This window comes from Pundamilia nyererei, unplaced genomic scaffold, assembly GCF_000239375.1.
Source record: "Pundamilia nyererei isolate P.nyererei 1_Seehausen unplaced genomic scaffold, PunNye1.0 scaffold00025, whole genome shotgun sequence".
NCBI classification, from domain to species: Eukaryota; Metazoa; Chordata; class Actinopteri; order Cichliformes; family Cichlidae; genus Pundamilia; species Pundamilia nyererei.
Genome location: NW_005187426.1, coordinates 2,093,898 through 2,115,783, shown reverse-complemented (window position 1 = coordinate 2,115,783; position 21,886 = coordinate 2,093,898). Strand labels below are relative to the sequence as shown.

Here is a 21,886-nt window from a genome sequence, read left to right as displayed (position 1 = left end):
GTCAAATTAGAAAAATACCACCGAACACCGTCTTTAAACACAACATGTCACTTTTGCCGCCTCCCTCCAACTGGCTTTGACAACCTTATAGCTTGTGTTTAATATGGAAACTGCGTTGTAATAAGTGCTGATTGAGGTGTTGCCGTCTGTGTCTCCCATGCTGGGTAACCAGCTGGGGCGCTCTGATGACTCACTCACACTTGTTCTGAATGTGCCAATGTGAGGAAACACAGTGCCCTCAGCTGGTACATAGCAGCAACAGGCGATCTGGTTTTCAAGTGAGAAATCTCACATTCGATCAGTCTTGTATGGCACTGAAAATATAGAGAAGCTGAGAAATCGGTTTGGCAATGAGTTCTGCTTGCTGGATTACATAACAAGAGAACTCCTCTTCAACCTCTCAAATAAATGCATTTCATTTCCCATTTCTTGTGTGCATGTTCACAGTTAATGCTTGTAGTGTTGGTCCAGGTTTGTTTCAGTGTTTTGACACGTCTATAGAACCACCGAAACAAACTAGTGAAGAAAAACTTCTACAAAAACCTGAAAGTGGCTCTGTTTGCCATCACATTACATAATTACAAATTAAATTGCACTTAGTACTGGGTTTAGGATTTGGTTTTAGGCCTGAGTAAACTAGGCATGCTAAAACACTACTGCCTACAATGACTCACTTTTCCAATCTTGCGATGGTCTCTGTTCTTGGCCTCCTCCTGAAAACGTTCCCATTCCTTCAACATCTTTGAGTCTGGGAAGGATATCCCATAGAGCCTCTGCAGAGTCTCCATGTCAGAGCGTCCCTCCCAGTAGGTGGAAGAGTTCTGATGACAGAATTAAAAATGCTTTTTGACTCAGTTTGTTAGGTGCTTAAGCCTATGACAACATTTTGAAAAATCCCTACAGTTTGCATACAAGTAATCCCTCCAAATCTTTGGTGTCAGACAGGATTTCTTTCCTACTTTGCACCTAAATAGTGCATTCCATATTCCCAGTTGGAATTTGATTCTAAAGCGCCCTCTCAAGTCCAATTTCCTACTCAGAAAGTCAGAGCAGACTCAGCAGCCCAGAGCTATCAAGCCAAGATGGCAGGACTAACCATAAAGGGTAGTAAAACTTTTAATCTATACCGTCACTGTTATTTATTTGCGACTTACACAGAGCATTGATCTGGTTCTATCTACGAATGTGCAGCAGCATTGTGCTGCATTGCTCTACCTTACTAAGAACCAAAACAAATCTTGATTTTCCTCGCTTTTTTCTGGAATCCGCTAACAAGTTCTGTCATCCCAGTTCCAAGGTATCTGGAACACAGCACCAGTGTGATGCTGTAGAGGGTGTATTCTTGCTATAGTCATCTTGGGCATAAAGATTTTGCTGTTAAAACCTTCTGTTCTTTACAAAACTGTGAATTAGATGAAAACGGGCTTGAAGGGAAAGGCTTGGTTGATCTCAGACAATCTCAGATCTTATTTTTAACTGTGAAGCATGCAAAGATCTCTACTAGAGTCCAAGAACAAAAATATGGAGTTGGAAATACCTTGTAGATCTTCATGGCCTTGATCTTGCCTGTATGTCTGACATGTGGACCTCTGCACAGGTCAATCAAGGGTCCACATCTATCAAAGAATTGTGACTTACAACAGTTAGCATTACAAGAAAATAAAACTTTAAAAATAATAACAGTAACACAGTGGACATTTCAAAAACACAGCAGTTCAAGTTAAAAATAAACATCTTACCTATAGACTGTAGTAGTTGGGGTGGTGACTTTCTCATTGAGAATGCGGCATTTAAATTTGTTGTACTGGAAGATGGAAACGGTTGGGGTTAGTAAGATATATAAGTCTAAGCAGAAGCAGAAGACACCAGTCTTACCTCTTTCACTCACCTTAAACATTTTTAGTAGTGTCTCCTTGCTGACTTCAAGTCTCTCAAAGGGCTGTTTTTCCTTCACCACAGTTTTACATAAAGCTTCCAGGTCCCCAAACTCCATGCTGGACACACCCCTGGAAACAGCAAACATATTAAAAATGACTCTAGGGAAAGGGACAGCCAACTGGCACAGTAATCTGGATGACATGTGGGTCAAAATCAAAACCCAAGAAGTAGAAACCATCACAGCTCACATCAAGTCAGTAGATGGGAAAATTAAGTTCATCTGGGAAGATACAAAGGACTCCTCGATGTGCACATTGAGGAGAATGCATTGATGTTTACCAGAAACCCACCTCTGGAACATAAACTTTGAGTAATCAGGACCCTGCAACACCAGGCAGAAAACGTTTCCTCTAAGCCAGAAGGGAACACGAACGCACGAACACACACACGAACGAACACACGAACGAACACACGAACGAACACACGAACGAACACACGAACGAACACACGAACGAACACACACACACACACACACACACACACACACACACACAACATTGTCATCCATTATGTAGCAGGTTTATCAGACAGGCTCATGAGAATCTTCTCCAAGCACAACATCCCAGTGTACTTCAGACACAGCCACACACTCAGACAAAAACCGGTTCATCCCAAGGACAAAACACCCAAACATATACTAAACAACATAGTGTATATGCTGTGCAGTGCAGCAAGGAGTGCTCAGACCTCTACATTGGAGAAACCAAACAGCCACTCTATAAACCCATGGCACAACAAGAAGAGCCACCTCAACAGGACAAGACTCAGCTGTACATCTGCATCTGAAGGATAAAGATCACTCCTTTGAGGATGCCAATGTTTTCATTTTGGACAAAGACAGATTGGTGTAAAAGAGGAGTGAAAGAAGCCATCTATGTCCACTGTGAACAACCATCCTTGAACAGAGGGGGTGGCTTATGACACCAACCGTCTGCAACCTATAATCCAGTTTTGAGATCCCTTCCCAGACACCCACTCACATCTTGTGTCAATTGATCTCAATAAGTCACATGATAGGGTGAGGCAAGGTCTCGCAGTGGTTTCACCTGCAACCTCTGCTGATAATGACCCACACCTTGGCTCATGTGATTAGGCACATGATCAATACTGGGCCAACAATCCTCTTAAGGGACAACTCCCAATAGCGCTTAAAATCTGGAACTCTCCACCAACTGGTCTTAGAACTGAAGCAGCTTCTCAGGTGAGAGGTGAAACGTCTTCAAGAAACTCAAAGAAGTCTAGCCGCTTTTCATTTCAAGCTCCTTAGATTAAGGGACTCAAGGTTAGTCAGGTCTGACATGAGGATGCTGTGGACCACCAGTCTATAATAAAAATCTCAAATGCATACACATGAATAATGATGATTATTGGCATGATTAATGCCAAAATGCCATACCAGAACATTCAAACTCAAATACAAAAAAAAAAAAAATGTATGGAAATATTGAGCTATTAATGGCAATACTTGCTCACTTTTGTCCATCCAGGAACATGTCGTAGTAGAAACCATTTTCTATGGGAGGTCCATAACATAAACAACCCCCATAAAAGCGCTCCATTGCCTCCCCCAGGATGTGAGCACTGGAATGCCAATACACCTAGGGATTAAATAACATTAACATTCTTGTGAGAAAAAAAAAGTAGTTACAGTAACTCAGTGTATGTTTATGGATGCCCTCATAAGTTTGTTTTGTACAATATTGAAAATATTTAAGAATAAAATTCATTGAATGATCTCAGAAACTGATTTGCAGTGCATTTATGTTGTGTCCCACCAAAGTCTGTATTTACAAACAATATTAAAAAATTATTGACAACTTTAAAGGTTTAAGAGTACTCACAGCCTGAGCGTCCTCATTGTCAAAGCGCAAGATCTCAAGTGAGCAGTTCTGCTCAAGAGGCCTGTCCAGATCCCACAGTTCCCCATTTACCCGAGAAATCACAGCATTGTCAGCAAGACCCTGACTGAAAGACAAATGCAAATCTGTGTCAGCGGTTTCTCTCATTATGATAAAGCATGAGAATTAAGAATATTTGCAGAAAAAAAGCATAAAGAACACAGAGGCAACATTCTCTGTTGTTATTATTAGTAAATACCCACATTAAGTAATACAATTATTAGCTGATTATTAGTGATGAAATCAGTGGTACTAACCTGATATTACAGGCCAGCTGATATGGAGTAGTGACCCAAGCTTTGCCCTCCACCTTTCTCCCATCTGGGAGCTCCACTGTAATGGGCTTACTTTCTGCAGCTTTTTTTGACTGCAGGGCATCGCTCTCTCTCTTTAGTTCCTCATAAAGACTGAGACGCTCTGCAATGTATTCAGGCCAGGGACTCAGCTGAAGCAGATAAAAAATAAAAATAAAAACAATCGAAGTCAAGAAATTGTCCACACTTTGGTATCAGCGTTTGGATGAACAGGATAACTTGCAGGTCCTGTGATCAGCACCTCTTTCATGCCTCCATCTCCTTGCACCTTGTCGTGTTTCTTCCCTTTCTTGTTCCCATCACCTGTTTTTGTACTCACAGTTGCCACCTGTTAATCAGAAAAGAGTGTGCTTCTTCAAACCTGCAATGTCCTCTTATCACGATTTCTGCCAAGCCACATTATCAGCCTATTCACCGCTTAAAGAGTGCAAACACATGGGCTTGACTAGGATTGCTATTTCTGGAAATGGGGTAGCATAGCTTGCCATTTCACGGGACAGAGGCCCGCTACTCATAACGATACAGGACTACTACGGCTCACAGCTTACTCATATTACATAAAAACGATTTAAACTACACCGGTCTGTATAATTACCTTGTTATTGTCAGCTCGGTTGTTTGTCTGCTGAGGTTTGGTGGTATTTTTCTGCGGAGCTTTGTCACACTTGGCTTCTTGTTGCCTCTTGCCCCGCGCCTCCTCCAGCTCCAACTCCGCCTGAAGACCCCGCCGGAGGTGCAGCAGCCGATACCTGAGCTTCTCATTCTCCGTCCGCAGGTTCTCCAGCTCCGGAGAGACCACCGCGAGACCGGCGGCGTCTAGACCTTGACCCAGTCCATCCCGGAGCGTGGATATTTCCCTGGTGAGGAGCAAAATTTGCTCCTCCTGGGCGGCCAGACGTGCAGCCAAGCACTCCGCCATCTTTAAATGACCACCAATGACAGCTGACTTCCGCTGAGCTTTTATAGAAAATAAAAGCCTCGACTCCAAATTGTGGTAAAAGGACAAACCAAAAAAATGATCTATCTCTAACCAAATTAGATTTGATATAGAGTTTTACATGTTTTACATTAATACTAGGTTAAAAAAAGGATTTATTCAGTTTTAAGCAGATCTTTTAACTGATCTCCTCGAGAAGTGAGTAATATTTTTGTGGGTGTTACAATCCTAATTTCCTAGTATACTAAACCGCTATCAAAAACGACTTTTTCATAGAAAGCCATCGCTCCCTTGACTTGCAGTAACGGAGTATCAACACTAGGAGGCAGTAACATATTTTTAATACGTGTTGACGTCAGCTGCTGTACAGCATGAGACAGTCTAACAGCAGGGATGTAAACAGTACTTTCCTCATTCATATGCTGCGGTTGGCCTACAGGTTCGTGACAGATATTTCCTGGTCCATTTGTTATTTTTGTGTGAACCAGGAAACCTGTATATACTCTGTGTTTAATCCGGGCATTGGTTTACTTCGAGTACATCTAGTGGCTGTGTACATACTAGCATAATGTAAAAGTGCTAAGTTAGCTTGCTAGAACTTCTGAAGCTAACAGGGTAAACAGGAATGTGTGCACTTTTAAAGAAAAAAAAACTGTTTACGGTTCTTTTGTGTATTAGGATGATAAATACTTGCTAGACGAGCATTCATTAGCCTGTCTGAAATTCGGCATGAATTCAGGATACAACAACCGAAAGTAAACTGAAGCTATAGTCTTCACCAAACTACTGATTTGCCTGCCTGGATAGAGAAGAATAAGTGACGCCAACTCAATAAAATGTTTATACTATAAACATGTATTTGATAGAATATTTGAAATACGCTTTATTGCAATAGTTTTGAAGCGATATGGCTGTGGTCAGACTGACGACTTTCCCTTCCTTCTCTTCGTGCTGGTTAAAATTAGGTATTTGGTATTAACAGGCAGCATATCGATCTTAAATTCCAGCTTAGATCTGTGTGGGAGAATCTCATGCTGGTGGCAACATGGCATCAACTTCCAGCTTTGCTCCTCCAAAACTGTCAGACTTTATTCTCACAGAGCGGCTGGGCAGTGGTACATATGCTACAGTCTACAAAGCCTACAGGAAGGTGAGTTAATCTGTGATATGTAAATGTGGGTATTATTAGTCATTTTGATTATATACCACACATTTTACATTCCTAATTCTTTCTGCATTTAAGGCTCACACAGAGTATGTTATGCACTATGCATAATAATGTAAAAAAGAAAGTTTAGACAGGTGTCCATGCAACCCTGCGCATTTGATTAATTGATCATCTGCAAGTGTGACAACTTCTAAAAAAGCTGAGGTTTTTTAGAAGTGGTCACCTCAACTCTAACTGAATTTCCTGAACTCCGAGTCCTAGCCTAACAGAGGCCTAGCCTAACTCCAAAAGCCTCAGCTAGCATGTTAAATGTTCAAGTTCATGATGGTAAAGTTAGAAAAAGGCGGAATAATATGGCTTGCTAAGAGGGGTTATCAGGAGAAAAGTTCTTATCTCTCAAATCAACATGGCACATAACAAATCAAAAGACTTCTGAAACAATGTCCTTTGGACAGACAAAGCCATAGTGGAGATGTTTGCTATAATGTACAGCCCCTACTTAGCAAAAAACACAGCATATCAACACAAACACCTGCCAACTGTCAACAACATTAGTGGAGTGGTAATTTGGGCTTGTTTTTCAGCCACAGGATCTCGGCACCAATATTGTAGAGTAAAATGCGAGGCTATTTGACTGATAGTTAAAGCATTGTCTTAATTTGGTCACGAATGGTTGAAAAAGAAAAGAAGCAAGATTTTGGAATGGTCCAGTTAATGTCCAGAGCTCAACCTGATTTAAAAGCGTGGCAAGACCTTAAGAGAGCTGAATATAAATTAATTTCTACAAACTTCAGTTAACTAAAACTACACTGTAAAGGAGAGTGGGCCAAAATTCTTCCATAATGTTGTGAGAAACTGTAGTCATGCAGAAAACGGTCACAAGTCATTGCTGCTGAAGTTGGTTCTGTGGACTTTTGAGTCATGGAGCGTACTTGATTTCTCAAATGACTATGCAGTCCTGTTAAAACCTTTTTTTTTTGTTTGTTTGTTTGTTTTGCAGGGGAACAGTCGAGAGGTGGTTGCAGTTAAAGTAGTTGGAAAGAAGACTCTTAACAAGGCTTCCACAGAAAATCTGCTCACAGAGATTGAAATCCTAAAGACTGTGCGCCATCCTCATATAGTGCAGCTGAAAGACTTCCAGGTTAGCTCATACATGTGTTTTAGTATAGCTGGTACTTATGCAAGGTTTTTTTTTGATGGGCAGAGTTTTGTGTCCCATATTATCTGTCTGGCTTTTTAATAACTGTTCATCTAGTTCAGGAATATAAGGGCGGGAGCTTCTCCCAGCTGTTGTAGGGTGAGAAGCAGGATACACCCTGGACCAGTTGCAGCAATCTCCCAAAATAAAAATAAAAAAATACTGTAAATAATATTTGTGGTACTTAAAAAAATCAATAAAATAGGAAAAAGGAACAGAAAGGCACTAGACCCATATTATTATATAAACTTTTTCCAGATTGAATAATAAATTGTTTTAAAATATTTTGTTATTTACAATATTGTATTTACTATATTTGCACCTTTTTCTACATTAATTGTTTGGATATCACTTTCTATATAATTTTCTATATACATTTTTTATATAATTTCTCTCTTGTTTATATGTTTTCTTCCTGTTTTCTTCTTTTTTAGCTGATATTTATGTTTTTAAAACATTAAGAAAGATATTAACGAAATAAATGTGAAATAAAACTAATACTCTTGCTTCGACTCTGTCCCTCAGTGTCTGACCTTTTCTTTTTCATCAGTGGGATGCTGAAAATATTTACTTGATTCTTGAATGGTGTTCTGGTGGCGATCTCTCCTGCTTCATTCGCAGTCGCAGGATTTTACCTGAGAGTGTGACTCGGCGCTTCCTGCAGCAGATTGGTGGGTGATTCCCATTTCAAACAACATTGCTGAAGTTTTATGTGAATGTTTTTGATGAGAGACTTGTTTGAAAGCAATCAGCATGAAGCAGGTTTTTACATACCCGTTTTAGGAAGTCTGGAAATTAAATCCAATTCGAAAACTTTTTCAGCTGTGCATACTTGTTTGTGGAATAAAATTGCATTCATATTCTATCCTGAGCTATTACATCTGTCCACAAAAACAGCTTGTGCCCTCCAGTTTCTTCATGAGCGAAATATCTCACACCTGGATTTGAAACCCCAGAATATTCTGCTCAGCGGCTCTATCCTGAAACTAGCAGGTGATCACATGCACTCACTAAACAACAAGCACGGGAAGCTAATGTTTTACTGTAAACATGCCAACTGGTAGAGAATAAACAGATAGTTTCAGATGTAATTTACTTCCTAATTTGCCCACAGATTTTGGTTTTGCACAATACATGTCCCCATGGGACGAGCAGAGTGTCCTGAGAGGTTCTCCTCTCTACATGGCTCCTGAGATGGTGTGCCGTCGGCAGTATGACTCCAGGGTGGATCTGTGGTCTGTAGGAGTTATTCTCTATGGCAAGTACTGCGTGTTCACATATTTTATCTCTTGTGAATGTGAAATGCCATCAACATGAAGAATACTTTGCTTCATTTGTCACTTGTAATGCATTTGTGTTAGACATCTTGGCAACTAATGTGGTTCTGGGTACACAGAATCTGGTGTAATCTGTCCTGTGCCATGTTGTGTGTCTCACTTCTGACAGTAATTTATAATCTCTTGACACCACTCTTTTTCCAGCAATAAAAGGCTAATCAGCTGCCTGACCCTGCAGGCTTGAAAGAGCTCACTCAGTAGGCTAAAAGTAGAATTGAACTATTAATCATCAAGTGACAGAGTGGTGAAGAGCCCTTTATGGGTTTTTAGTGCAGTAATTGTGCAATAATATTGTAATAGCACACAGCAGTAACGTGTGCTATCGGTGTGACACTGTACAGTGCAAAATGAAAAGAATATTTTATATTATGTGCTTTTTAGAAAAGCTAAGTAGAATTAATTTAATTTTTCATTTGCACAGAATTTTTCAATAAAATCCAACATTCAAGTTGTTGATTGTTTTAATATCTATCTGTCTATCTGTCTGTCTATCTGTGTATCTGTGTGCAAGAGGTTATTAAGATTGCTCAGTTGAATCACTTTCTTTATTTTTTTTATTATGAAGTACTCAGTAATTATTGCATAATTATTCTTTTGTAATAATCTACTGCCCATTGTTTTTGTGCACACAGAGGCATTGTTTGGCAGAGCACCATTTGCATCAAAGTCATATGCTGAATTAGAGGAGAAGATCAGGAGCAGCCAACCTATTGAAGTAAGTTATGAGCAATCTGGTGAGTGTGTTAGAAAAACTTGAATTGCACTGGTTATGAGCAAATGTGCAAATGACAATGACTATTCCAACTATGGATGTAGAAATCCTGCTGAATGCTATAGTTATGTTTCTTATGTTTATAAAAATTGCTCGTCAGTATGCAAAGGCACAAATTTAAGCATTTCATTTTGTTACATTTGTACCGTATCTCCATAGTATATTGGGGTTGATCAGGTTTTCCAGATTGATATGTATCATTACATCTTCTTCAAATTAGATAGCATAGTAATAATTTCCTAACAGTAAATCTGAAATATGCTGTAGGTGGCCTGTGTAGAAAACACAACAGTTGCAAGTATTTTTCTCCCATGTACTGGATTTAACCACTAGATGGCAAACTATTCCACTCAAGAGGAACCAGCAATTGAAGCTCTACTGAAACATGACTTGTCCTCTTAAATCACCTACAACATTCAAGACAATCTGACATGTCTCTTCTAGGAAGCTGAAGAACATGAACTTTTAAATGATGAGAAATAATAAAAGATACTAGATGAATTTGAGTGAAATAAACATCAAGACAGCAGCATAAGCTGTTTGTTTATTCCCTAAATAAATGTTATCCTCTCTTAGCTTCATTCCATACTTTTACTCTTTTCATTTGTCCTCTCCTGCAGTGATTCTGTGGTCTACTCCAGAGTTTGACAAATACTGATTTAAGAGGGCAGTCTGGGACTGAAAACTGTGTTTACATACAGAAAACAAGGGCTTGTGATCTCTTAAAAAAGAGACAGAGAGAGATAATTAATTAAATGGCTTAGTAACTAATAACTCTATTTGTGTCTTTGTCCTATTTTTTGCCACATGCGCAAACCACATTAGGCTTAAGATTGGAAGAATTATCAAGAAAACATGTGCTTGTTTTACCCTTTCTTTAATGGAGACAAGAAAAGGGGAAAGAGGGGCGGAATGACGTGCAGCAAAGGTCCCATGACAGTAATGAAACCCTCTGTCCAGCCTTTGTACGTGATGGGCTACTGGGGCATCCGCGATCCGTGCACTTTAATGTTGGAGGACTTTCAAAACACTAGGATTCCTGAATCAAACATTAGGCTTAGACTTAATTGATTGCATTAGCACATGGCCCATTATCCAGGGATTCACACAGAGAGTTTAAAGGTCATCTTTTGACAGAAAGTAGCAACGTGAGACCAGAGGGTCTGTGGTAACAATGTGCTGTCCTTTTTCCTTGTATCGCCATGCCGATTGGATGCAATGCAATAAGGTTGTGTTTTGTATCAGCTCCCTCCCGGGGCCAGGGTATCCAAGGACTGCAGAGACCTTCTGTTGCGGCTGCTGGAGAGAAATCCAGATGCCCGGATTACCTTTGCAGAGTTCTTTACCCACCCTTTTGTGGATATGGAGCACATGCCAACTGCAGAAAGTATAGTGAAAGCGGTAAGAGACTAGGATTATTCCAGATTTTCAAGAAATATTTTGTATGTGACTGACTTTTATACATGCGTTTGTAGGTCTGTAAACATACTTTCGCTGTGTGGTGTTAATGAATAGACGTTTGTATCCGTTTCCAATCAGTAATACCACTTTCTGTTTCTTCTTTCCAGAAAAAGCTGGTCCTACAGGCCGTTCAGAAGGACCAGGAGGGGGAGAGGTCTGCAGCACTCTCGCTTTACTGCAGTGCTCTTGAGCACTTTGTCCCTGCTATTTATTGTAAGAGCAACAACCACCATAATATCCTGTCTATGACTTAAGGCCCACTATGATGCACTGTCTTTGTTCCAGCACAATAAAGTGGCAAAGGAAACTCAATAAATGAAAAACCAACACATCTCTTTTCTTTGCCCTCCCTAGATGAAACAAATTGTCAACATAAAGAGGCCCTCAGGCAAAAGGTAGGCCTGAAAACAGTCCTCACATTCACATGTGGATTGCCCTCTATTTTCAGTTGCTTTTTTCCCTATAATCCAGTGGCTCTCACTTGTAATGAATTCTTCTTTATGAAAACCATATGTGTGTATAGAGAGCATGAGAACCATATGTTGTGGTTGATGTAATTAAGTTAAGTCAATGTAAGCGGCCTTTCCACAGGTCAGGCAGTATGTGTCCAGAGCTGAGGAGCTGAAAGCCCTGGTAGCTTCGGACAACAGGCTGAGCTTCGAGCAGGCGCGGACTTCCAGGGACATCCTCCGAGGTAAAGAAACAAAAAAAACAAAAAAAAACCATACATCTCCGGGCAGAGGCTGAGGCACCACATGGCTCCCAAGCTGGATGAAGCCTGCTGTATTTTGTTTTACATAAGCACTGTGCTTGTTAATCAATATCCTATGTTTACACCACACATTATTACCAAGGCCACACACCAGTCTTTGCAGCCTTCATTCAAGCAACATGTCTGTGAAGTCCAGGTTCACTTAGTGCTGCACTATGAATCAAACTTGAGCCTTGTTTAGCCACACACTGTGTATCATTTTTCTTTTAACTTAGATCAAATAATTGGATGTTTACTTCAAAATCGGTTTTTGTAGAATAGCAGACATGCAAAGATGAAACATGTAAAACTTTAATCAGTATTAGAAGGAAAAAAATGTTCATTTCTCTTCGTCCTGGAGGTGAAATGTCTGTGAAGGTTTTCAGTCATCCAGGTCATCGTAGTCTAAAGAGCTTGGAAAGAAAAGTGTCTGGACTTATTTAGGTTTCTTGAAGACGTTTTACCTCTCATCGAGAAGCTTCTTCAGTCTGAAGCTCAAACAATTACTCAAATATATAATTAAACCACTGTGTCCACAATACAGTTTGTCATAAGATGCATCAATATTTCATGCTAATTTCAAAGTTCTGCATATGTTTCAGTAGAATGAGTTCTGCTGTGTGTCCATCTAAATTCAACAGCAATGCAAAGTAGTTTTCTGTTTTTCTTCATTTGCAGAAATGTCTAAAGATCAGCCACGTCTGCTAGCTGCTTTGGAGATGGCCTCTACTGCCATTGCTAAGGTTAGATGGGTTTATTGCGGGATGATGACATCACTGTAGTTACACATAAAGGCAAAGTGAAGTAAAGGCAATATAATGGAGAATAAGACCTAAGTGGAAGAGTAAAAAACCAAACCCTTCTCTTAGATTGATATCCAAACCACATCTTTTAAGCTCATTTGTGAACCAAACAAATGTTTGTTTGTTTTTTCAGTTTTGTGTCTGTTGTTTCAGCAGCCAACAAGAAGGGAATAAATTGTGTAGTAGTAGTAGTAGTGGTGCTAGTTAGTTTTTAGTTACTTGATATACTGGCTTAAATAATTTCTGCCTAACTTTCCTGTATAGGAGGAGAGTGGATCAGATGACCTTGAGGCACTGGATATGTACCAGCAGTGTTTAGGAGAACTACTGTTGGGACTAGCAGGTAGACAAATACATTTCTTTCGTTATAACATCAGTTATTCAGATTTTTATAGATGTTGGTTGCTGAGCCACTTCACCGGTTCTTAAGGTAAGCTAAAGTGCTAAAGCATAGGGAATGCTGAAGTGTCACCAAAGACCATGAAACCATCTTGTAGTCCTCTATCTGGTACTTTCTCTGCACACTGAGACTGTAGCAGCTTTGTTCGTGTGTTTGCAAATATTTGGTACTAGAGAGAGAAAAATAAGAAAGATTTTGAAGAAAAATAATTTTAAAAGGCAGCTTGGCACTTAGAGTTATGTAAAGTGGGGTAATAATGAGTAGGCTAGGACTCAGAGTTCAGGAAATTCAGTTAGAGTTGAGGCTATAGCTAGGTCAAGAAATAGCTAAGGAAAAATGATCCTCAAGGGAAAGACGTTGGAGAGTGAATAAAGAGTAATTTAACTAGAATAAGAAAAGATACTAAACATGACAAAGGGTCTTTTAGAGAGGTGGATGCAAAGAAAGGGTGACCGGGGGAGAGTGAAAGGTAATCTGAAAGGGTGAAAGACAAGAGACTGTGAAACCACAGACTTGGAGCGAGATGGGGACACTTAGTATGACAGACAGAGTAACAGAAGAGACTCCAGTGACTCTGTCTGTGGCCTGGCGTCCATTAGGCTGGGTTCATGAGCTCATCTGGAAGATCAGCCCAATGGAAGAGGTGGAATAGAGTGATCCAGATGTGGCTTTGAGCTGGGATGAGACCCGTGCCAGCACCCTGTGTGTGTGGTATGAAAGCCTTGCCATCTGCTTCCCATTCAGACAGAACACTTCACTTATTTGTGTTTACACACTGGAAACAAACAAAAACTATTATCTTTCTAATAGACAAGAGCTCTAAGCATTCAGATACTGCTTTTGAAACAAATCTGGTCAATTAAAAAATACTGTTACTTTTTCACTTGAAATGGATATTAGTTTCTAAAGCTGTCTGAAGAAAATTTTTACACGTGTCGAATAACGCTGATAGCTTTTTTTTTTTTTTTTTTTTTTTTTTTTTAGATTTGTTATGCTATACTGGTTTAGTTGGTTGGTGAATGCAGTCCCAACCACCTTCTCTCTCCAGTGTCAGGGAGCCTTGTTGTGGCAGAGGATACCATGAGGAGTATAGTCGGGGGAAAAGATTGGTTCTTTGACTGTCTAGGAGCTCTTTGCCACACAGCTTTTCATCATGCCTAACTACCACAGACTCCTCTTTTTACTGCTCATCTCTCTCCATTTTCTGTGAGTCTTCTCTTTTGGATGGTAGTTGGTGAAAACACTGGCCTACATTAGAAACCATCCCATCTTGAACCTCACTAGTGAAATCCAGTCTTGTAGTTGACCTCTCCCAGAACAAACTAAGTAATTAGGTATTGGACTTCTCTCCTCCCTTCATCTCCTCATTATTTTCCTCATTATTCTTATGTCTTTTTTTTTCTCCTCTTGGTGAGCCAGCCGAGCCCCAGGGCCGCAGGAGGGAGCTGCTCCACAGCGAGGTGAGTGTGTGAGGAAGGGATTCTGGTTCAGTGCTCACAGTAGGAACGACAATCTCCTACCTCCACTGAGCCCTCAGCTGATCACCTTCCACAATACACACTCCATCACATGACCTGCAAGCATTTTTTCCACTCATCAAATACGATTTTGTTTTTGTTTTGTTTTTGGTAAAGAACAAATAATATAATTCATCATCTATAGTTCCTGTAACATACCCATAGATCACTGTCCACGTAGATAATTGGATATCTTGTATTACCAGTGTGTCACGTGACCACTCTTGCAGAGGTACACATACTGACAAATTATCAGTTACATAAAGCTTTATGGTGCTTTTTTTTGGTTTTACAATTTAAAAACTTTGCTAAAATTTAGCTAGATGTCTCATTCATAGACTATTGTTTTTTCTAATCCACTTCAGTTACTGTAGAGGCTGGAAAGCCTCTGTTGCAAAAGAGTAATGTCAACTTTAAAGTCAGTCAGCTAAAAATGAAATGTTTTTAAAAATGTGGGGATGTGATGAATCTAAAATGTCAAGAAGGTCAGCATCCATTTATTTATTTCTAATCTTCTTACACTTGCGAGAACCTGGGGGAATAATAGCCATGTTTTTCCAACATCCTCAACGAAGCTGAATAAAACCCTAAATTCTGCAATCCTGTAAGATTGCTTACTGTAACTTTGAGGAATTAGGATCCTGGATTCTTGCATTGATGAGGTGTTGTGTATGTCTGTTGGTAAAGCTCCGGAGTCTTTTGTTTTTGTGAAGATTGTTAATCCAGAAACTGATCCAACAACAGACGGCCATATTTCAACAACAAAGCCAAAAAAAGGGGGGGGGGATTGAATGGGCCATGTAGACCTCCCTATTTGAAGTTTTATGGGTGCTTGTCTTAAGTAAATTCAGCTGCGGCTGTAATAATCTAATGCAGCATTAGGGAGGCGAGTTTGGGGTATTAGATTGAAAGCATGTGTGTATGTGAGAACCTAAAAAAGCCAACACATGCTGCCGTGGCTGGCCTCCATGTGCGTTCATATCTACTGTTGAGCACACTTTGGTCTCTCAAAGCTGTAATTCAATATTCTGGCTTCTCAGTAGTGAGTCATAGCTTGGATCTAGCTAGTGTGTGTTGACATAGTGTCATTATGGCTGAGCATACATGGGATCTCTTTGTCTTGTAGCCTTTGTTGGTAATAAAATTTCTGCAAGTTATCAGCATGCCCCATATACTTTGCTTACCCGTGTAGATTTGTTCCACATTTATTGTAGTTGGTGATTAAAGGGATTGTGATTAAAGTTTTGTGGCTACATAAGGTTGGGGTCAGAGCCGGATACTAAAAACCTGTGGTCAGAATGATTATTTGGCTCCAAAGATTGGTGTTTTAAAGGGACATTATGGACGTCATCAATTTAGGTCTCCCGTCATTACGATCCTCAGATGTTACTCCAGTAAGACCTGAGAGAGCTGGCTTTAAATTGTGACAAAGTGGGGGTACAACTAGGTATTAGGTGCAGCCAAAAACCTTCATGATCACCAAAGGACTGATTACCACAGTAAAGAGCACCCTCGAGCCTTGTGATGACAGCAGTTACCGCTTGCACGTGTGTGCCATATGAAATCTTTTCAAAAAATAGAAATACTAAGTTGCAGAGATGATTGGTTTGATCTGATTCAATTCAGGTTTTGCCAACATGCATCCAGAATTTATTGTTTGTTTGTTTGTTTGTTTGTTTACTGCACAAAAACAGCACAGTGTAGAGTAAATAATAAATAAAATACATAATACACAACAAAAAACAATTAACCATCTGTATACTTCACTTAAAGGCAATTAAGTCACAATAAAATGTAAAAAATTAGACTATATGGTCATACTGGAAGCTGTCTGAGAATTACTAGTGTTATGTAACCACAAACTACAGCTGAGGGTTGTACTAATGTGTTTTGTTTTACAGCCTTTTGATAACAAAGAAGACTTTTTATTAAAAACCAGAGAAAAGGGGGATCACTGAAGTCTAGGAACTATGAATATCTGTACAATCTGTTATCTCATCTACTATGGGATGGATTATATTTTAACTAGTCAGCCTTGCTTCTGGATTCATGCTGCAGGCACAGTTAAAATCCTGAGTAGAAAACATGTTTAAAATGAAATCCACTGTGCCTGTGTTGTAACTGTGTATCTGTTACCAAATTTATTGGAATTTTGTATCTCATCAGATTAAAAGCCTCATGAGCAGAGCTGAATACCTCAAAAAGCATATTAAGGTAAGCATGCACTCCTTCAGCGTACATTCAAGTGAAGGAGAAGAAAGACCCCAGACTGTATGAGAAAACATTTGATTTACAAAAAAAACAGAGGCAAGGATCTTAAGATACATGTTTTGTTAATTTTTCAGATGCAGGAGACTCAAAGGGACGTTTCTCTGGATCGAGAATCTCTCGCAGAATCCGTCAGAAGTTGTGAGTCTCCCTGTTGTGTTGTGTAATCATTACTTTGCCCGTAAATGTGTTTTTACTTTTTTGATTTTACCTTGCAGCCATTCTGATAAGTAGCTACAGTATATGTAGTGTTAGTGAGGGGATGTGGTGGAAGTTGCTGTAGGTGAGGAACACACATCTCAAGTTGCAATGAAATGTCCTTTCACTGAAGTTTTTTCCACTAGTAAAATATGAGCCATTCTGTTGCTGCTCTGGCCGCCCTGCTGGGCTCCCTGACTCTTTCATTTTATTTCCATGCAGCCCTGTCCTCCCCTATAGCCTATATTGTGAAAGTGAGACATATTCAAAGAAAAAAATAATAACTTTAAAAAATCTAAACTCGAAACTTCTATTTAAGGGTTGCTTTTTGTTCCTTTTGTGTCGCTACATGTCAAACGTCTCCACAAAGTTAAGTTTTAATATCTGCACATTTCTGTAGTGGTAACCTTTGTAGACAAAACCTAATTCCTCATATTTTCTAAGCTCTGCTCCTAGATGGATAGTAAATACTTAAAGTCGGGACAATATCCTGTTCTCCGCTAGGGATTCCTGGGGAGTTATGAATTTAAAAAAGAAAAAAAGACAGGAACGGGGGAAGGCAACTGATGACTGTAGAGGCCGTTTAAGTTTCATGAAGAATGTGGCTTCTAATTCTGCTGGTGTTATTTTAATAAAACCACACCACAGTCAGCCTGGCTGGCACTAATCCAACAGTAGCTGTAGTAGAGAGGGTTGCAGCTACGCCCAAGCCTGTCTGGTGACCTTAGACTACACCAACATAAGCATAACCAACTTTTGCTGAGAACTGAGATCTCTAAACTCCTCTAAAAATTCACATGTCGGACTGTCTTGGTAGTCCATGTACAGCACCTTTCCCTTACAAGCCTGGAGCCCTGAATATTTAAACTGGCATCATATGCATGATCAGTGTAGCCCAGCAGGGGATAGAAATGAAGGTCTTGGCAGATGAATATCTGATAACTCCATTTACATAAAGGTTTATTTATGGAAAAGGACTGGACATGTTCTGTTTGGCTCATGCAGCAACAAACAATAAAAGAGGACTCGCATCTCCTCCAAGGTCACGATTTAGTGTGTTTACAAAATTAATTATATTTTATCAGTGTCAGTGGCTGTTTGTACTGGCTTTGTTCAAAGATGAGTTGGCTTAGAGCTGTAACACCTCAGAAGAAGATTGTTATAGAAAATAATTCAAAGCTTCTTTTGTTACCCTGATGCAGAAAATGTCAGCAAGAAAAAAAAATACACAAACAAGTATAAGCAATTGGATTTCATGGAAAAATCTGAAACATGGGGATCATGCCAGAATTCTGATGCAGGCCTAATAAGCATAGAGTACATTTTATTCTAAATGCAGATGATTATTAGTTTCTGTCACTGCTATGACATCAGTATTAAAATCACAAGAAGAGTATACATATACTGCAAACTACATATACTATTTGGTGGGATGCCAGTCTGTCTATGCTGGAGAGTGGACAGGAGACAACACGCTAAAGCACTTTTCACACATGCACTGCAGCCCTGGACTCTCCTAAGTATTACCTAACAGAGACGCATGTGAGGACTTGAATATCTGATGCAGTCAATTCGGACATTAGCTGGTCTTTAATCTGCCTGTACTTTCATTAAAGTTTCACAATTGAATTTAGATTCAGAAAACTGATTGATGAAGTGATATCTACGTAGTGTAACGGTGATTGCTAATTATGCAGTGGCACAGACAGAACACCTGGGCTGCTGATGTGCACTTCTGTAGGAGAAAGACATCACATTTAAGCTCATAGGTAGTAACACAAATGCGCATTAAGTTAGATAATTAATTTATCTATAAACTTTAAATGTTTATAAAGAGTTGTTTTTATAAAAATGTTGAAGATGTTTAGTCTAACACACTGTTTTCCTTTAATCAGTCGAAATGAATAACATAAAAGTTTCCTAAGCAACTCTGGAAAATATTCTTCATCTTTTTGGATGCCAGATGTGTTTACCGAACCCTTAGAGAATAATTATTTCAAATGTTGTAGGAAATGTGTTGTAATCTTGAAAAAGTGGAGCTTGACACATTTCTGTCTTCTCAGCCTGCTGTTTGCAGTAAACAGGACAGCCACCGTGGGAAGACTGGAACTCCTCGGCTGTCTGTCAGTGTACAGGTTGGACACAGAGCCTTCACCTGACCAGCTTTCTGCTGTAGCCAAATCACACCACATCCTAACCAACTGAGTACACTATCTGGGTGGGATATTGCACTTGCCAGCCAAATGTGGTCAATGTTTTGGCTGATGCTGTAAAGTTTTTACATGAAATGATTGGACAGGTAGTGAACTTCTGTTTATTATTTTTCAGGAAAAAAAAAAAAGTTGGCTGGTAAGAAACTCTTGAATTTTGGATTTGCACACTGCTGAATGTGAAAGTTCCCTGTTCTTTACACTGTTGTTGCCCTGCTTAGCCCGAATCCCCTCCTACTGACACACCATTGATATGTAAATGGTGGACAGCTTGTATGACAATACAACACTGTCGCGGCAACACGCAACTGGCACTGTTGCATTTTGGTTTGGTGCAGAACATTCAAATGTATTTGAAGTTTAACTAAACCTACGAAAAACTGAAAATACAAATAAGCCAGAGCTGTGACATTAAGATGTTTCAAAAGCATTTTCAGCAAATAGTATAGATGATATGTACGATATATGATATAGAGGCCTGTACAAACAGCTACATACTACTCCGCACCCCCCTTTTCCCCCCACTGCCTTTACTGTGGGTGAACCACAGGCTCACCATGCTCTCTCCACTGATGGAGTTCTCTCCACCGCTATGAGGGGAAAACTGGAGAGGTGCGGCCTCTGCCTTATTTACACTAGACATGCATTTTCTTAGGTTTGGCACTGGCTTTAGATTTGAGGGATACACTGAGTTGTGGAGTTCAAGTAAAGCCTTCATAACTGGGCCTCTGTGAAACGGTAAAAAACTTAATAGATGGTGGCAAGCCAATGATCCTCGCTGTTGTAGGTCTTCACGGACCGTTTAGATTTCATTTATTTGAATATTCCAAAAGGGAGCTTTAATACAATTATCAAAAATATTATACTGTATGTTTGTTTGCAAGATTTTCATTCTGCTGTACTGTTTCATTATTTAATTTCTTTATACAGTGTGAATTTTAATATGTATTTATTAAATGACAAATCACAAATGACAGTTCTGTCTCAAAATAAAATCGCAATCTTTAAAAATTGTGCAGTCTGAAGTTTTGTCAGCAGCACGTCGCAAACGCTCATTTTTCAGAATCTTTGCAAAGATTTATTTGTCTTCTTGTGAACAGCGCTCCTGGTTCCTCACCACCGTCATCATCTGGAAGTGTGCTCTGTAGAAACAGCTGGCTCGTGTCCACGAGGGGTGGAGACAGGGAGGCAGGGAAGGGAAAAGTAAGAATACTTGTTAATAATATGATTCATGAGATGAGATAACAGATTCAATAAAATGTCACAAAAACTGGAGAATGGTGAGGAATTTATTTCATCTGCATAATCTCTTTTGCCAAGAATGCTACGTCCAGGTTTTTTCACAAAATTATGTCAGTTGAAGACCTAACATGATAGATCCACATTTTTATTCTGTGAAGCTTTGGCTTACTGTTATCTTTTTTGGAAAAGTAAAATGATTGTCCCACTCACCCCCAAAATAAGATTTTTGCCTCTTTGGGGGGGAAAACAAGGCCTGTCTTACAAAGTGAAAGTTCGGAGTTTGAAAGATGTGTTTACCATGCAGTTTCCAGTGAAACACAGTACTGCTCCATTAATGGAAATGCATGATTCTGTGTGTGTGTGTGTTTTTAATTTATGCTAAACTCTAAAAGCCAAGATATTTTGATTTCCACAGTTCTTTGATTATTCTTTTTTTATTTCTGTCACGTTCGCTTTTTCCAACTTATTTCCAATATTAAATTGCCCATTTAAAAACTGGATCAGTAGATCAAAAGACTAAGTTTTGTGAAAATCGGAAAGAGATGTATTTTGATATCTTAAAAAACTGCAGCTGTGGTTGTCATAGGTTTACGAGCGGTCTTCAAAACCAGGACTCAGATTAATGTTTGTTTTCTGTGCTCTCATTTAGCTAATAACAATCACCTGGTCATGCCAGGTGTAAATCAGTACCAGACCGTATGGTTAGAGCAGAAACAGCATGGCCCCGAAGCAACGGGATGAAGAACCATTGGGTGATGAGTTTGTGGCTGTGCTATGGAGGGGGCTGTAATTGGCTGTCGGTGCCCGTGGTGTTGGCTCAGTTTCTTTGCTTTAATCATAGCGCGAGCATGTTGCTGCCAGGAAAACTTTGGATGCAATTTTGACCCTTGTGCTTGCTTTGTTGTTTCTGGGAGTACTGCCAATTTATATTGCCTTCTTAAAAAGTCTGCTGAATAACCTTACAGTAATGCAGCCCAGAATGGGAGCTTCTTAGATGGAAAACTTATCCCACCACCCCTCCTCCAAAACATCACCGATCCTCCTCTCCTAAACCACGACCTACAGCATTGTGGCTTCGATCAGTCTCCATATTCCCTTCCTCCCTCTCTTTTTCTTTTGGTACTGTTAAAGCTACACACGAGTAGTGCTGGTATCACTGTTGCCTATAAAGAGGGGTTTGTATGTTCTGGTCCCTAAGGAGCTGGGTGACCTTGACTCCATCATCCCTCTACATAGAGAGCAGGTCGGCTAGTTGCTATGGCTCCATGGCTGTCATGAATGGAACATTGTATGCGTGTGACATAAGAACCTCCCAAATCCATGGGTCACCCCACTTTGGAGTTGGGGGAACAGGGGGGTTTGTTTTAAAGAAATGTTGAATAAAGATAATTTAGAAAATGGGCTCCAGCACACTGCTCCCTCTGTAACCCCACCCCCCATTCTCCTCCACACACAATCCCCAAGGCTCCTCTGT

General features: G+C 39.8%; 2 protein-coding genes across 2 annotated transcripts in view; one reads left to right on the top strand and one right to left on the bottom strand.

The window, feature by feature from the left end:
• Positions 1–5,076, bottom strand: part of tars3 (threonyl-tRNA synthetase 3) — a 12,921-nt gene extending 7,845 nt beyond the window's left edge. The window contains exons 1-9 of the mRNA XM_005727595.1: positions 4,746–5,076; positions 4,392–4,478; positions 4,094–4,281; positions 3,780–3,903; positions 3,412–3,536; positions 1,889–2,006; positions 1,740–1,804; positions 1,538–1,616; positions 675–821 (exon numbers count right to left, since the gene is read on the bottom strand). Of these exons, the coding sequence (XP_005727652.1) occupies positions 675–821; positions 1,538–1,616; positions 1,740–1,804; positions 1,889–2,006; positions 3,412–3,536; positions 3,780–3,903; positions 4,094–4,281; positions 4,392–4,478; positions 4,746–5,069 (1,257 nt within the window). The 5' untranslated portion in view covers positions 5,070–5,076. The remainder of the gene's footprint in view (positions 1–674; positions 822–1,537; positions 1,617–1,739; positions 1,805–1,888; positions 2,007–3,411; positions 3,537–3,779; positions 3,904–4,093; positions 4,282–4,391; positions 4,479–4,745) is intronic.
• Positions 5,077–5,430: 354 nt separating this feature from the next.
• Positions 5,431–20,165, top strand: ulk3 (unc-51 like kinase 3). Its single transcript, XM_005727596.1, has 17 exons — positions 5,431–5,526; positions 6,095–6,237; positions 7,256–7,396; positions 8,004–8,124; positions 8,351–8,446; positions 8,568–8,711; positions 9,423–9,505; positions 10,808–10,963; positions 11,131–11,236; positions 11,378–11,418; positions 11,615–11,717; positions 12,453–12,517; positions 12,842–12,920; positions 14,397–14,437; positions 16,661–16,708; positions 16,840–16,903; positions 19,024–20,165. Exons 2-17 carry the CDS (start codon positions 6,133–6,135, stop codon positions 19,038–19,040), a joined length of 1,410 nt encoding a protein of 469 aa, XP_005727653.1. The 5' UTR covers positions 5,431–5,526; positions 6,095–6,132; the 3' UTR covers positions 19,041–20,165.
• The last annotated feature ends 1,721 nt before the right edge of the window (positions 20,166–21,886 follow it).